At 47.7% G+C, this 15,899-nt stretch overlaps 1 protein-coding gene across 3 annotated transcripts in view; it reads left to right on the forward strand.

The window, feature by feature from the left end:
- ABCA4 (ATP binding cassette subfamily A member 4) overlaps positions 1-15,899 on the forward strand; it is a 144,102-nt gene that overhangs the window by 17,677 nt on the left and 110,526 nt on the right. For all 3 annotated transcript variants that reach the window (XM_005894702.2, XM_014477908.2, XM_070367652.1), the window contains exons 5-6: positions 2,270-2,397; positions 7,750-7,947. In XM_005894702.2, the coding sequence (XP_005894764.2) occupies positions 2,270-2,397; positions 7,750-7,947 (326 nt within the window). The remainder of the gene's footprint in view (positions 1-2,269; positions 2,398-7,749; positions 7,948-15,899) is intronic.

Genomic DNA, 15,899 nt, shown 5'->3' on the forward strand with positions numbered 1-15,899 from the left:
CATAGGTTTTAAACTGTGTGCCTTTCTGAGTAGCATGATGAACTCTTGCACTTACCTGCCTGGGATGGAAACCATCCCTTTATCCAGGTATCCTGCCCATTAGTCACTTACTCCCTGGCTTTTTTCAGATTGACTGTCAGAGTATTACAGTGTTTATGTGCAAGTAAGCCTTATTTGATTTAATAAAGGCCCCAAAGTGCAAGACCAATGATGCTGGCAATTCAGATATTCTCTTACTCTGCCTAGTTTATAAATTAAACCTCATCATAGGTATGTATGTATAGGGAAAAAAACACAGTATATATATATATAGGGTTTGGTACTATCTGCATCCCCTTGGGGGTCTTGGAATATATCCACTGAAGATAAAGGGACTATTGCAGTCAGGTCCTCCTTAAGGCTTTGGGTGACACTGGATTCCCTGGTGGTACAACTGTCAGCACGCTCCATGGTGGTGAGGGAGGTGTCCGTGTGATAGAACTTCAGGGTTGGTTCCCCGAAGCTGGCCCCAGCTGCATGGGCAGGCCTGTGGCTGGCCCATCCCCTTTCAAGAGGAAATTAGCAGAACATCAATCTGGAGGCGGCATATACAAAGAAAGTCACGACCTGAACATGAAGGGTGGCTGTCAAGCACTCAAGGGAACCTCTTGGCTGCCTGGGGAAGGGAGGATTTGGGGACAGAGCAGATGAGGCACTGTAGTATTAGAACCTGGAAGGAGCAGGGACATTTGATGGTTAAAGTTAAAGAAGAACTAAGAGATAAGCAATCAACCAGGCTCCTGGCAAAGATAGGATGTAGAGATAAGCATTTTCATGCAGCCCAAATATTTGAGTCTGACACAACTGAGCAACTGGAACTGAAATGAACTGCATGTTGAAATGATTTCTTAAATATCTGGACCCTCTGCCATCTTCTCTGGCTGGTGCCTCCAGAACTGGAGCAGTGGCCAGCTTGAGACTGAAGGTTGGCCCTGGAAGCAGGCAGAGAAGGTGAGTGGGAATTCCCTAGAAAGGGTAAGAATAATATTAATGCAATTAGGACAAGCTTTTTTTTTTTTTTTTAAGTTGGCAGCTAAGTACTTTACATTCTTTATTCCAAGTCACCCCCACAACAATCCTAAGAGGCATATGTGGAAAATGCAGACCCAGAGAGGGTCAATCACTTGCCCCAGGGTCACTGTAATGGTTAGGAATCCTTTATGCCTCCTTATAAAGAAATTTCTGCTTCCAGTGGGTTTGAGTGGAGTGGAAAGAATGTGACTGGGCTGATCAGGGCATGAGACTGCAAGCCCAGGCAATAGACCTTCCACTTTCCCCACTTGAAGATTTTCTTGCCCCAGACAGCCCCGTAAGTGTTAGTCCAAGTGCATACCCTGAACCTAGAGCCATAGCTGACGTGACAGAAACACCAGGAAGGGTCGTCTACCCCTTGACAATGGCCCTGTGGACAGAGCACGTGTCTCCTCCAATTCCACGTGTCTAGGGTTTGAAATCAGTCCTGAATATTCATTGGAAGGACTGATGCTGAAGCTGAAACTCCAATACTTTGGCCACCTGGTGTGAAGAGCTGATTCATTTGAAAAGACCCTGATGCTGGGAAAGATTGAAGGTGGAAGGAGAGGGGAACGACAGAGGATGGGATGATTCAATGGCATCACCAACTCAATGGGCATGAGTTTGAGTAAACTCCGGGAGTTGGTGATGGACAGGGAGGCCTGGCGTGCTGCAGTCCTTGGGGTCGCAAAGAGTCGGACATGACTGAGCGGCTGAACTGAACTGAAGGGTTTCTCAGCCTCAGCACTATTGACCGTTTGAACTGCATAGTTCTTTGTTTGGTCAGGGAAGCAGGGTTCTTCTGTGCATTGTGGGATGTTTAGTGGCATCCACTAGTACTTACCCACCAGTATTTTCCAAGTTGTAACAACTAAAAATGTCTCCAGACATTGCCATATATTCCCAGGAGGACAAAACTACTCCTCACCCCACCCCATTGCCCAACACCAACTCTGCAAAGGATCTGATGACCACCACCACCTCCAGGCCAACCTAGCTTTTTCCAGCTTGTGTGCCTTCTCACAAATTTTGCCTATCTGCTCCAGCAGTAAATGCTGTGACTGTGTTGGTGACAGGCCTGACCCTTAGGTGCTCCCATGGAGCCCCCAAACAGAGCCTTCCTCTGAGAGTCCAGTTAGAAATCACTTCTCGATATTTTCCCTTATTTGACCCATTTTTCCTTCAACACCCTGCTCTTTTTCTCTTTCGTATGCAGGAAGAGGAATACGAATTCGGGAGGTCCTAAAAGATGATGAAACATTGACACTGTTTCTCGTGAAGAACATTGGTCTGTCTGACTCAGTCGTCTACCTTCTGGTCAACTCCCAAGTCCGTCCAGAGCAGGTAGGTGGATGTCATTGGCCCAGTGGTCCCTGGAGGGGAGGAGTAGGCACTGAGCCTGAGAAAGGCAAGGGAGACCTTGAGTTTCTTTTTTCTTTCTTGCTTTCACATTCAGAAGCATTCAGATTCATGCCACATGCTCAGGAGAACACCTTGGGTTCAGTGAGATGATACAGTCCCCATGATGGGATTCTGAAGTGGCACAGAAGCTGGCAGCACTTGAAACACCTCAGAGCTTTAAGACTGGAAGGAACCTAAGAGATCACGTGGCTCAAACTCCCTTTATTGTTGAGGAAACTGAGGTTTATTCATGTAGCCATCAAATACATAGAGACGTTTTAGGTACCAGAATGCAGTGGGAACAATGCGAGGAAACCCCTGACTCCGGGAGCTCACATTCCAGTGGGGACAACAGGCGATGACCACGTAAGCCAAGGGCACCTACGTGCGTTCCCAGGTCGTGAGGAAGGTCCGGCAGCGTCTGAGTTAGGAAGGGACGGGGGGGCAGTTTTCAATGTAATCATCAGAGAAGGCCTTCCTGAGGAGATGCTATCTAAGCAGATCTTACTGAACAGTAGACCCAGTGCAAATGCCTGTGAGAGGAGAGTGCCAGCTGAGAAACAGGCAAAGACAGGATCAAGTGTGCTGAGGTGACCTTCAAGGTCATGGAGCCTGATAACAGCTGCTTACAGAGCAGACCTCTGCTTTCCTGGGCCGTGTCTCCTCAATGCCAGGCAAACTGCTTGTAACTCCGCTAAACCTGTGTCATCTGTTTTCATAATCTCCTGTATTTGTTCAGAGCATTTTTACCACTAAAGTAAGACTTCCACCTCTCTGAGCACCTGAGCTCCTCACACTAATCCCAAGATGGGTCAAACAGATGAGAAACTTGACATGCCTGGTGGCCGAGAGACTGGTGCCCAGCTAGAGAGCTGGAATTGCTGGAGCTGGAGTGGAATCGGGGTCTTCTCATTCTCAGTCCTGGGCCCTTTCATTGGTTCTCAAGGTCCCCAGACCAGGAGCATCAGCAAGGACTGGGAGTAAATTCACAGGCCTCACCCCAGACTGACCAGCACTCTCCACTTTAACAAACCCACTGGGTGGTTCTAACAGCTCAGGGGTGAGAACCATGGCTCTAATCTAGGGCCTCATGGGCTCCTGGCCCAGCATCCTGGGTGTGTGGGTTCCTAGTGTGATAAACACAGAGAGAATGCATGATAAGCAGGAGCCTTAGCACAGACATCCTGCCTGCCTCTCCTGGCCAGGACGGCACCTCCTCTAGACTCCGGAAGAATTGTTGTTTAGTCACTAAGTCTTGTCTGACTCATCCTGACCCCATGACTGTAGCCCACCAGCCTCCTCCGTCCAAGGGATTTCCCGGTTAAGAATACTGGAGTGGGTTGCCATTTCCTTCTCCAGGGATCAAACCCGCATCTCCTGCATTGGCAGGCGGATTCTTTACCTCTGAGCCACTAGAGACTCCAGGGAAGATGGAGATGTAAACAGAGAAATTTCAGGGCCTGTGTCAGTCTTGAGGCAAAGGTCTGTACAGGGTGCCGTCTGAGCCCGGGGAGAGGAGGGGACTTACCCACCTGCCTGGTTGAGGTTGGTTCTGTTGGATGGGCTTTTCAAGCTGGTTCCCAGTACAACAGTGAAGAAATCCATACCTGCCTTTCTGGCTTCTCAGTCCCTGAGGTTTTCATGGAAACTAGACAAGGGGAAATAAGGTTCAGCCCTGACACAGCACATCAGGGCACTTGGAGTGAGGGCAGTGCCCAGGCACGGCCCCAGTGCACGCCTGGGTAGGCCCTGGGGGTCAGGCCTGGCTGGCTGCCCAGCTCTGCTTGGCTCCCCCTCCCACTCCAACCCAATGGCAGGCAGCATGGATTGCTCACTTTCCCTTTGCTTTCTCTTCAGCTCATAAAACTCAAGTCCTGGAAATGCCTGTGATGACTTCCAGTTGGTAACACAAGGGAGATGGAGATAAGGGCAGGAATTTAGGGGAAATTTCTTTCCAGTTCCTCACCTCTGTGACATTTAGGTCTCCAGCTGCTGTGTTGCTAACATCAGGGCAACAGCCTTTCATGTGGGGAGGAGACAGGGCCATTGGGGTGTGCCTGTGTTTAGTGTTGCAGGCTCTGATTAGCTGAGGCTTCCCTGAGCTTAGGAAGGAGCTCAGCTCCTGCACTCCAGAGGCCAGTCATGTGGACCCAGCTCCCTCCATGCCTCCTACCCACCCTGCTTCTCAGCCCCAGTGACCTGTGAGCCTTCCTCCTGACCTCTTTCTCCATCTCCAACCAACTCTGTAACTCCTGGACAGAACTGTCCCCTGGAACTTCCTCCAAGCTGGCAAAGTTCTCTCTGTGCCATCTATAGGGTAACCATAGCCGTGTGTGGCTAGTGGGCATGTGAGACGAGGCTAGTACAAGTGAGGAAGTGAATTTTAAATGCCATTTAATTTTAATTACCTTAATCGATCACATAGGGTGTGCTGCTCTCTAACTGATCACCATTATACATGGGATTTTGTTCTTGACTGTCAAGACTGGATATCCCTCTGCCTAGTATCTGAGCACAGCTCCAAAGGGAATAGCATCACCCCTCGCCCCATCTAGGCAATTATTAGATGACTGAAGTAGCAGAGTACTCTGGCTTGTCCCTCACCACACCCCTTACCCACAGCCCAGGAAACTCCTGAACTTTCTTCAAGGCCCAGCTCAAATGTTACTTCCTCAATCGAATGGTTCATAAACTCTCCCTTCTTTGTCCCGCCCCTCCCCCTGCCCTACTTGACAAGAGAATTAAGAGCAAAAGTTGTTCAAAATGGCTAAGCAAAAGCTCTGGGTTCAAATCTCAGCAAGGTCACACAGTTAACTGCAAGTTAAATTAATCACTCTATTTCCTCATGTGTAAAATGGAGACAATAAAATTTCCTACCATATACAGTAGTTGTGGGAGGTTAAAGACTTAGTATCTATAAACCACTTAACACCTGGCACATAGTAAACACTTAATAAATACCAGCTACTTTTACTAGCGATTCTTAATGCTCCCTCTTCCGTGCTCTGGTTTCACTACGTTCAGTCTAGCACTTCAGTTCAGTTCAGTTCAGTTGCTCAGTCATGTCCAACTCTTTGTGACCCCATGAATCGCAGCACGCCAGGCCTCCCTGACCATCACCAACTCCCGGAGTTCACTCAGACTCATGTCCATCGAGTCGGTGATGCCATCCAGCCATCTCATCCTCTGTCATCCCCTTCTCCTCTTGCCCCCAATCCCTCCCAGCATCAGAGTTTTTTCCAGTGAGTCAACTCTTCACATGAGGTGGCCAAAGTATTGGAGTTTCAGCTTGAGCATCATTTCTTCCAAAGAAATCCCAGGGCTGATCTCCTTCAGAATGGACTGCTTGGATCTCCTTGCAGTCCAAGGGACTCTCAAGAGTCTTCTCCAACACCACAGTTCAAAAGCATCAATTCTTCGGCGCTCACCCTTCTTTACAGTCCAACTCTCACATCCATACATGACCACAGGAAAAACCACAGCCTTGACTAGACGAACCTTTGTTGGCAAAGTAATGTCTCTGCTTTTGAATATGCTATCTAGATTGGTCATAACTTTCCTTCCAAGGAGTAAGCATCTTTTAATTTCATGGCTGCAGTCACCATCTGCAGTGATTTTGGAGCCCAAAAAATTAAAGTCTGACACTGTTTCCACTGTTTCCCCATCTATCTGCCACGAAGTGATGGGATCGGATGCCATGATCTTCGTTTTCTGAATGTTGAGCTTTCAGCCAACTTTTTCACTCTCCTCTTTCACTTTCATCAAGAGGCTTTTGAGTTCCTCTTCACTTTCTGCCATAAGGGTGGTGTCATCTGCATATCTGAGGTTATTGATATTTCTCCTGGCAATCTTGATTCTAGCTTGTGTTTCTTCCAGCCCAGTGTTTCTCATGATATACTCTGCTGCTGTTTAAATGCCTGCATTTCTAGCTAGCCCATGAGCTTTTTGGAGGGCAGAAAATTTATCTCATTCTCTCTGCGTGCCTGGTAACTCTCCTAGTCCCTGCAGAATGGGAACACAGTGAATGAGCATTGAATGAATGAGTGGCACTCGTCTGGTGTCCCAGCTTTCCTCCAGCCTGTTGTATAACCCTATCAAGTCACCTAACCCCTTCAGCCTCACTTCTCTCCTCTGAGATACTAGAGGTTTGGACAAAATGAGTTAATTAATTCCCTCCCCTGTGTAGAATCCATGGGACTGTGGAGGCCAAGGAAGTCCATGAGCCTATTCTGTTCATGGTATTTAATGCTTTTGTCCACTGGGAGTCCAGGACTCCAGGAGGCCATTTACTGTGCTGGGTGGATAAAGGTCCCTGGCCAGGGCTGAGGCCTCCTTTGCCTCTGGAGGCCATCAAGGAGCTTGTGCTTTGAGAGTCACTGCCCATGGGAGGTTTCTGATGTGGGTGCTCCAGGGGTTAACATCATTGGATAAAATACAGGGTGCCTAGTTAAATTTGAATTTTAAATAAACAATAAATAATTTTTTCAGCATAAGGATGTTCTATTTGGACTCCATTTGGGACATACTTGTACCAAAAATTGTTCACTGTTTATCTGAAATTCAGATTTAACTGGGCATCCAGTATTTGTATATGTAAATCTGGTGAGACAGGAAGGGGGAGAGGTGGTCATTCACCATCACTCCAAATGCATTCTAGCTACTCGCCCCCCTCAGCTGCACACAGTAGGTCCTGATGGTACCTTACCATCATATGCTAAGAAGGAATGGCTCATGTCGTAAAGTCTCTCTGTTAAAATGAGGCTTGGGAGTGTTTTCATTTTCTGTGGCTGCTGTAACAAATTACCACAAACTTAGTGGCTTAAAACAACACACATTTATTATTTTATGGTTCCAGAGATCACATTCTGAAAGTCAAGGTGCCAGCAGGGCTGTGCTCCTTACTGGGCAGTCTAGAGGAAAGTTCAATTTCTTGCCTTTTCTAGCTTCTAGAGACTGTCTACGTTCCTCAGCTGGTGGCCTCCCTTCATCTTCACGGCTAGTAGTGGCCGGTCCAGTCTTCCCCGCATCAAATTATCCTGACATTGTTTATTCTGCTATTCTCTTCCACATTTAAAGGACTCTTGTGATTACATTGGGTTCACCCAGATAATCCAAAATCATCTCCTTATTTTAAAGTCAGATGAATAGCAACCTTAATTTCATCTGCAATCTTTAATTCCGCTCACTGTGCCGCATAGCATATTCACAGGGTCTGTGGGTTAGGACGTGGAATCACTGGGGGGCCAGTATTCTTCTACACAGGGAGGTTTCCAGTGTTGCTTTTCCTTTCTGCAGTTTGCTCGTGGAGTCCCAGACCTGATGCTGAAGGACATCGCCTGCAGCGAGGCCCTCCTGGAGCGTTTCCTGATCTTTCCCCAGCGCCGTGCAGCCCAGACAGTGCGTGGCAGCTTGTGCTCCCTCTCTCAGGGAACCTTACAGTGGATGGAAGACACCCTGTACGCCAACGTGGACTTCTTCAAGCTCTTCCACGTGGTAAGGGAGGTGTTCAGCTGCTCGCCCGTTGGGAGGTAATTTCTGGAGGCAGTATGGCCTGGAGACAGGCCACTGGGAACTCATGAATGAACAGTCAGGGAAGGCATAAACTTGGTGTTCAAGACAGGCTCCAGAGGTCCCCAAACCAGCTGACAGTATTTCCAGAACATGGCCCAGACATGCAGCAGTCACCACTAGGTTCACCCTTAGACTTGGGTTGGGGCAGGCCTAGGCCCATGCCAAATGTGGGACCAGCCCTCTTCGCCACCACTGGCAGTATGGAAAGGAGGAGGCCTGGGGGGACCCCTGGATTGGCTTCCTGGCTAGGTCATCATGGACATGATGGTTAACCTTTCTTGGCCCTATCACTCATCTGTAAGACAAATATAATACTTTTAAGAATAGTAGAAAAGATACATTAAAAATATATGCAAAACATTTAATAAATGTCAGTGAATGAGAGCTTTACACTCCCTTCTCTGGGTCTGCTTTTGACCTCAGAGCTTACTGTTTATGGGTAGAAAAGAACAGAGAAAATGTTACAGAAAATTTGCAAAAATTTGGCATGCCTGATCTAGCACAACGCTATGCTCAGAACGACATCCTACATAGTCTTGGGATTCGATTGTATCTCTTCTTTTGCTCGAAGGGGCCTCCCTGGTGGCTCTCAGATGGTAAAGAATCTGCCCGCAACACGGGAGACCCAGGTTCAATACCTGGGTCAGGAAATCCCCTGCAGAAGGAAATGGCAACTCACTCCAATATTCTTGCATAGAGAATTCCAAGGACAGAGGAGCCTGGTGCGCTACAGTCCATGGGGTCTCAAAGAGTCGGACACGACTGAGTGACTAATACACACACACACACACACACACACACGATGAGAGGGATAGGCTTCAGGCATTTGTTCTCGCACTTCAGAGTGCCTGAAAATCATCAGGGAAGCTGGTAAAAGATGCAAGCTCTAAATTCCTACCCCCAGAGGTTGATTCAGGAAACCTGGGCTGGGCCGCAATCTGCTGTTAACATAGGTGATTCTGATAGAGGTCTTTGTAGGCCACGCTTCAAGAAACACTCAGAATTAGAATTTTCTAGCATTGAATTGTGTTTTCTCTTTCGCCTACATTGTAATATCTGGAACTATATTTCAGGGAGTGCCAGTCAACTGAGAACTTGCTGGAGGAATTTGTGTTTTGTCTTAAAAAAAAAAAAACAAACTGCTTCTGAGTATATTTTTAAGAGAGTTATTAATTGATTTATTTCTGGCTGCTCTGGGTCTCTGTTGCTACTCGTGGACTTTCTCTAGTTGCGGGAGCAGGGGCCACTCTCTAGCTGTGGTCTGTGGGCTTCTCACTGCAGTAGCTCCTCTTGTTTCAGGACACAGGCTCTGGGGCACGTGGGCTTCAGTAGTTGTGGCATACAGACTTAGTTGTCCCATGGCACGTGGGGTCTTCCCAGACCAGGGATCAAACCTGTGTCCCCTGCATTGGCAGGCGGATTGTTAACCACTGCACCACAAGCGAAGCACTGTGGATTTTTGCTTTGCTTTGCTTTTTTTTTTTTTTTTTTAATTTGCTCTCTCAAGTAGAAAATTTGCCCTAGGCTTGTCTTTAAAAGCAAGGTGAAGGCCTTTAAAAACAAAGTAAAACAAGACCCCACAGTTAATGGCAAGGTTCACACTTCATTCCTTTCAGTGTGACTTTTCCTTGAAATGTCACTCCGTAATTTTCCCAGTTCATTGGGGATCCAGAGTGGGTAAAGGGGTCATATCTATGGATGCCACCGATACTGAGAGTCAAGGGCCCCAGAAAAGATCTCTGCCAGGAGAATAAAAAGTCACGCATTTCTAACTTCTCTGTCCAAAGTGCCTCGAGGAACCCAATTTTAGACAGCTCTCAGTTTGTTTTCAGATTCAGACAGGAGAGTGAGTAGGTGATGAAGGTCCTTATTCTGGACAGCTGAGCCCCAGCACCGTGGGAGACCAGCTCCTGCATTTGTAGGTTTGTATTTGAAGATCTGTGGGAGGTTCCCTGAGTACCTGGGATATGCAATCCTCTGGGCGCTAGAAAAGGGGTAGGGGCATGTGTCTCTTTTTGAAGCACCTTTACAGCAAATGTACCTTTGGAGCATGAAGACAGACAGCCTGGATACAGCAGGACAAAGGGCGACCTGGGCACAATGGTTCATTAGGGTCTGGACCCATAACTTAGGCTACTGACTTTAGATGTTTATCATATAAGAAAGACCAGCATGCTTTTTCTTCTGTCCTTATATGCTGCTCTGGCAAGTGTCAGCATTCAGAAACCAGAGAATTTTGGTTGGTCACCCTCACCTCCCTGAGATGGACCCTGGGTGCTTGCCCACCACCCACGTACATGTGTCCATGCACTCAAACCTGAATTGGACCAGGCACTGAGGCCAAGGGCCCAGCCACGGTCTGCACACCCTTACTGAATTCCCAGCTACCCTGAGACAAACAGGCCATGTCACAGCACTGAGGCTTAGGACATTTGGCCTCTAGAACAGTGGTTTCCAGCGTGGTTGCATACTGAGTTACCTGCGGAGCTTTTAAAAGTTACGAATACCACCTTTCCCCACAGCTGATTGATTTTGATTCAATTGCTTTTAGCATTTAAAAAAAAATTTACGTATTTTATTTTTGGTGTGCTGGGTCTTCATTGCTGTGTGGGCTTTTCTCTGGTTGTGGAGAGCGGGACTCCTTTAGTTGCAGTGCAGAGGCTTCTCATTGTGATGGCTTTTGTTTCGGAGCACTGGCTCTAGGGAGCTCAGGCTTCAGTGGTGGTGGCATGTGGGTTCAGTAATAGAGGTGCCCAGGCTCTAGAGCACAGGCTCAATAGATGTGCACACAGGTTTAGTTGGTATGCAGCATGTGGGATCTTTCTGGATCAGGGACTGAACACGTGTCTTCTGCATTTGGCCAGCAGATTCTTTACCACTGAGCCCCTAGGGAAGCTCTCTTTTAGCATTTTTAAAAGCTTCCCAGGCATTCTCATTCCAGCCAGGATTGAGAGTTGTGGACCTACAATATAGGAGTTTGATTTACAGACTTAATTTCTGTAGACCAAGCATGTGAATGAGTGCTAGTCGCTCAGTTGTGTCCGACTCTGCAACCCATGGACTGTAGCCCACCAGGCTACTCTGTTCATGGGATCTTCCGGGCAAGCATACTGGAGTGGGTAGCCATCTCCTTCTCTAGGGGATCTTTCTGACCCAGGGATGGAACCGGGGTCTCCTGAATTGCAGGCGGATTCTTTACCAACTGAGCTATGAGGGAAGACCAAGCGTAATAATAATAGTACCCAAATGCCCCGAAGGCCTCAGAGCACTTTCACTTTTCACCCCTAAGACCAGGGTGTTGTGCAGAAGCGTCTTCCCTGCTGTTGACCCAGAGACTGCCAAGAGGAGAAAGCCCTGGCAGGAGATGGGCTAACCCTGCAGATAGGGTTGCCCTACCTTCCATCTTCTTGCTCCTGCTTGTCTGTGGGGGAAGACCTGACCAAGACAGGACACATGGGCCCGAGCAAAGAGGACAAACAACCTAGGTGATGACCTTGAAACGTGCTTTTCCAGCTGACAAATGGACTAAGTAACTAAACATCTACAAAGAAGGAAACCTACGTGGCTCAGATGGTAAAGAATCTGTCTGTATTGCAGGCAGACGCAGGTTCGACCCCTGGGTCAGGAAGATCTCCTGGAGAAGGGAATGGCAACCCACTCCAATATGCTTGCCTGGAGAATCCCATGGACAGAGGAGCCTGACAGGCTACAGTCCATAGGGTTGCAGAGTTAGACATGACTGAGCGATTAACACCAACATGAAGAAGGAAACCTATAAGGAATTATTTGCAGTAAGATGGAACTTTTGCTCCTATACCCACCCTATCAATGATTTTAGAAAAACAGTGATGAAACAGGCACAGAAAAGCTCAGGGCAGACCCTCCAACCCTCTCAGAGGGGCATGGGCCAGGCATAGCTGCTCGGAGGCTGGGGCAGAGGCCTCCCTGGGACAGGGCTGTTGTTGCAGCTGGTTGGCAAGCAGCCAAGCTTAGGTCCTGTGCGGGGAATGCGTCTTCCGTTCTCCTGGGCTGTTTTTCAGGCACATGTGTATCAGTGTATAAATAAGCTTTCAGTAACTGCCAAATTGGTGCTCACTAACAAAGAGAGAGGGGCCAACTCACTAAACCACTTCATGACACCTACCCCTGTTGTGTCAGGACCTGGGCGTGTGGGTGGAAGTTTAACCCCCAAACTGGCCATACAGCCAAGAAAACTAGGAGAAGGGGGCTGGAGACTCAGCACCAACTGGGGCCAGCTGTGTTTTTCCTCAGCCCCTTGGAGATCAGAAGTGAGTGTTGTCATCCTCAAATAATCCAAGTGCAGTACCCACGCCTTCCTCCACCCCACCCATCCCCAGATGTACGCTCGCGTGTACACACACACACACACACACACACACACACACTCCTCTCTCTCTCTCTGTGCCCAATAACCTAGGCAGACTGGGAAAAAAAACAGCAGCCAGCTGACTGGATTTACTCCAAGAAGAATTAGCCCCTCTTGCTTTCACCTGGGTTGAGATGGTTTAAAAGAGCTTGCCTTCACCTGTGGCCTTTTCAGACCTAACGCCCCCAGCTTGAAACCCAGCAGCTCAGGCCTGGGCCGAGGTACTGAGACTGCCGAGGCTACCTGAAACGTCTTGCACCTCATAAAAAACGGTGTGTCAGTTTCGGGTGAGGGTTTGGGCTGTTTCCCATCTGATCTGGCCCAAGGCGTGTGTGTCCCTCCCCCTCCTCCTCCTCCCCCTTCAATCCTTCCTGTTTTCTCCCTGACTCCTGGTGCACAGCTTTGAAATCTTGCTGAGAAGCAAATCTGTCCCTTCAGCTCCGCATGTTTATTTGTGGAAGTTCGGCAGGAGAACTGAGGCGGGTGCCAAGACCTGCCACGCTGCTGGGAAATCTGCGTTTCCCTCCCTTCCCCCTCTCAATGGACACTGATAGAGGAAATTGGCCTCCCCGGCATTTTGGCCCGTGGTTTTCCCCTTTGCAGTCGTTTCCAATGTGACATGATTCAGCTTTCTTTCCTTTCCCTCAACTACTACTCTGAAACATTTTTAGTTTTCTGACTTCATTTTCCCTGTGTCTTTGTGACTATGGGGTGGCTGAACATTGATTGAGTTCCATAGGAGAAAGGCCAATCTTAGGGGTGCTTGCTACATGTTCTTTTCAATGTCCTGCTTTGTTCTTGGCTCTGCTCCCTAAATTCCTGAATCACTGGGAATAAGCGTGGGTGGACTGCCCCTGCTCAGTGTGAGCTGGCCGTGGTTTCTGCTCTCTTGGATCATTCGTTGCAGTTTGTTAAATTTCAACTATGCGTTTCAGTTTTCGGGTGACGTTGCCGCCTCAAAATTCTCTGGAAAAGCCCCATGTCTCCAGGATTTTGTGATGGTTTCTCCCATTAGTGACTTCACTTCATGATCTCTCTCCTCCCATCTTTGAATCCTTGGGCTGTCAACATTCTCCCATTTTTGCAGGGTGTCTCGGGGGAAGGAAGAGAAAGCAGTGGTGCTCGGTGTCAGCAACGTGGAGGGAAGTGCAGCAGGCTGAGCGAAAAGAAAATCAAGTTAGAAAATAGATTGTTTTTTGAAAATTATTTAGCCACAGCAAATACAGCTGATTTATAGCATTAGTATTTGTTCTTTCTACAGCTACAAAATTATGTGTCTATTATAATTCAAAATTTTGGCAAGCTGATTTTGATAAAGAAATGAAATGGAAGAGAGAGGGATATTAATGTATGTTAAATGTATATTAGGATTATGGGCTTGACTGGCATTGGCCTGCAATGGTTTCTTTTAGGCTCCAGGCACCTACTGGAGGCCAGGGCTTATTTTCTTACCAGATGAGTTGTAGTTTTATGAATTTAAAAAGGAGAAAAAGACTTAGAGGTCAAAACTAAAGTCACTTAGGACACAAACAGTCCCCTGCAAAGACTGCTCTTAGGATAAAGTGTCCTGGGGTTCTGGCCTTTATTCAGTAGCTGTAGATAGAGTAGCAACGTGTTAGGCATCCGGTTTTCTCCAAGGTAAACTGGTTTAAAGAAGGATTTCTGCCTCTGAGTTTTCTTATCTCTCCAGAACAGTAGTTCTTAATCTTTTTATAGATTAGGACTGCCTTTGAGAACGTGACAACAGCTCTAAGCCTTTTCCCTACAGAAATGTGAGTTCACACGGACACACAGCAGGTGGGGGCGCTTGAAGCCTCTGAAGTCAGACCCCAAGTTAAGAGCTTTTGCATTAAAATTTCTTTCCTACTTACCATTCATGTATATCCTTTCCAAAAGATTTAAAATACAGCCACAGATTCTTCCTTAATTCTCCTTATCAAGTAATCAGCTTCTCCCCTGAGCACAGGACCCCAGAGAGAGAGAAAGGACCAGAAGGCCGACAGCCTGCTGGGGTGCACAAGATCTCCTGATGGTCAGGGGCCTGGTCCTGGCTCTGCACTGGCCCCTTCCTTGCTGTCATTTGCAAGGAACTCAGCTTCCCCATGTGTAAAATTGAGACAGCAAAACCTATTCCCTGGATCTCATAGGATTCAGTGGTGAAATTTACATTAGAGGTAGAAAAGCACTTTGAAACAAAAAGCATTTTTGCTCTTACAAAAATAAGAATGTAGCTGCTTTGTGGGGGGCCGCCTCATTGCTCCACTCCCAGAAGTGTCCTCCTCAAACACTTAGGTGGGACATTCTTCCTCCCCAGACCCCCAGACCCTCAGACTAGGAAGAGGACTATTTCAAGGGGTAGTCTCTTGGCTGCCCCTAGATTCCAAACTCAGTTTTGCATTCATCAGCCACAAATACTGAAAACAAAACTGAAGTCACCATGGAAAGAAAAAGGCCCAGTTTCTGTTGAGCCGGAGAGAGTCCCATTACTTGTCTGTTCAAGAGCCCACCCTCTCATTCAGACTCTCTGCCCCTCCTTCCTCCCCAGTTCTGGGAGACAGCTTGTCTCTGTGACCTCTCCCGGTAGAGACAGTTTGGCATTTCCCCACTGCTCTGAGTGATTTAGTCTGAATTCTCTACTCATGACGCATTTCCTGGTACTCAGGGTGTCCCCTCCTGGTTGCCCCCTCACCACTGAAGCTGGTTTCCTCTCTTTTCATCTGATGCTTCACAACTGTCAGGTTGCAACAAACATGCTTCAAATCTACATTCCTCCAGTTGCCTAGCAACAACTTCCCTCCCGGATAAATCTGGATTTCCTGTAGCAGCCCACAATTAAACACAGTGGGCCCCTCACTGTCTGTCTACCGCTTCATCTGCTTTTCACCTCTGTCTGGGTGCTTTAAAGACAGAAGCTCACCCTTTACTCCAGAGCCCTCCACCAGTTCCCAGAGACCACGTTATCCTTGTAAAGACAATTTTAACCCAAGGTTACCTATTCACCCTTGTGTTAGATCCTCAACTTAGAAATCAATACTGGTTTCCAGATGGCCTTCTTTGAATCAGAGAAAGTAAAACAAAAATTTCAACTCTTAAAACATGTCTTTTTTTGTGCTGACAGCGTGGCATCTGTTTGATTAACCTGTCGGATCCAAAGTGTCAGTAAGAATTGCTCAAGTGAGACTTTTTTTAGTAGCTGCTGCTGCTGCTAAGTCACTTCAGTTCTGTCCGACTCTGTGTGACCCCACAGACAGCAGCCCACGAGGCTCCCCCTTCCCTGGGATTCTCCAGGCAAGAACACTGGAGTGGGTTGCCAATTCCTTCTCCAATGCATGAAAGTGAAAGTGAAGTCACTCAGTCATGTCCAACTCTTCGCGACCCCATGGACGGCAGCCTACCAGGCTCCTCCACCCATGGGATTTTCCAGGCAAGAGTACTGGAGTAGGTTACCATTGCTTTCTCTGTTAGTAGGGAATATAGTTTATTCTGC

This window comes from Bos mutus, chromosome 3 (genome assembly GCF_027580195.1).
Source record: "Bos mutus isolate GX-2022 chromosome 3, NWIPB_WYAK_1.1, whole genome shotgun sequence".
NCBI lineage: Eukaryota > Metazoa > Chordata > Mammalia > Artiodactyla > Bovidae > Bos > Bos mutus.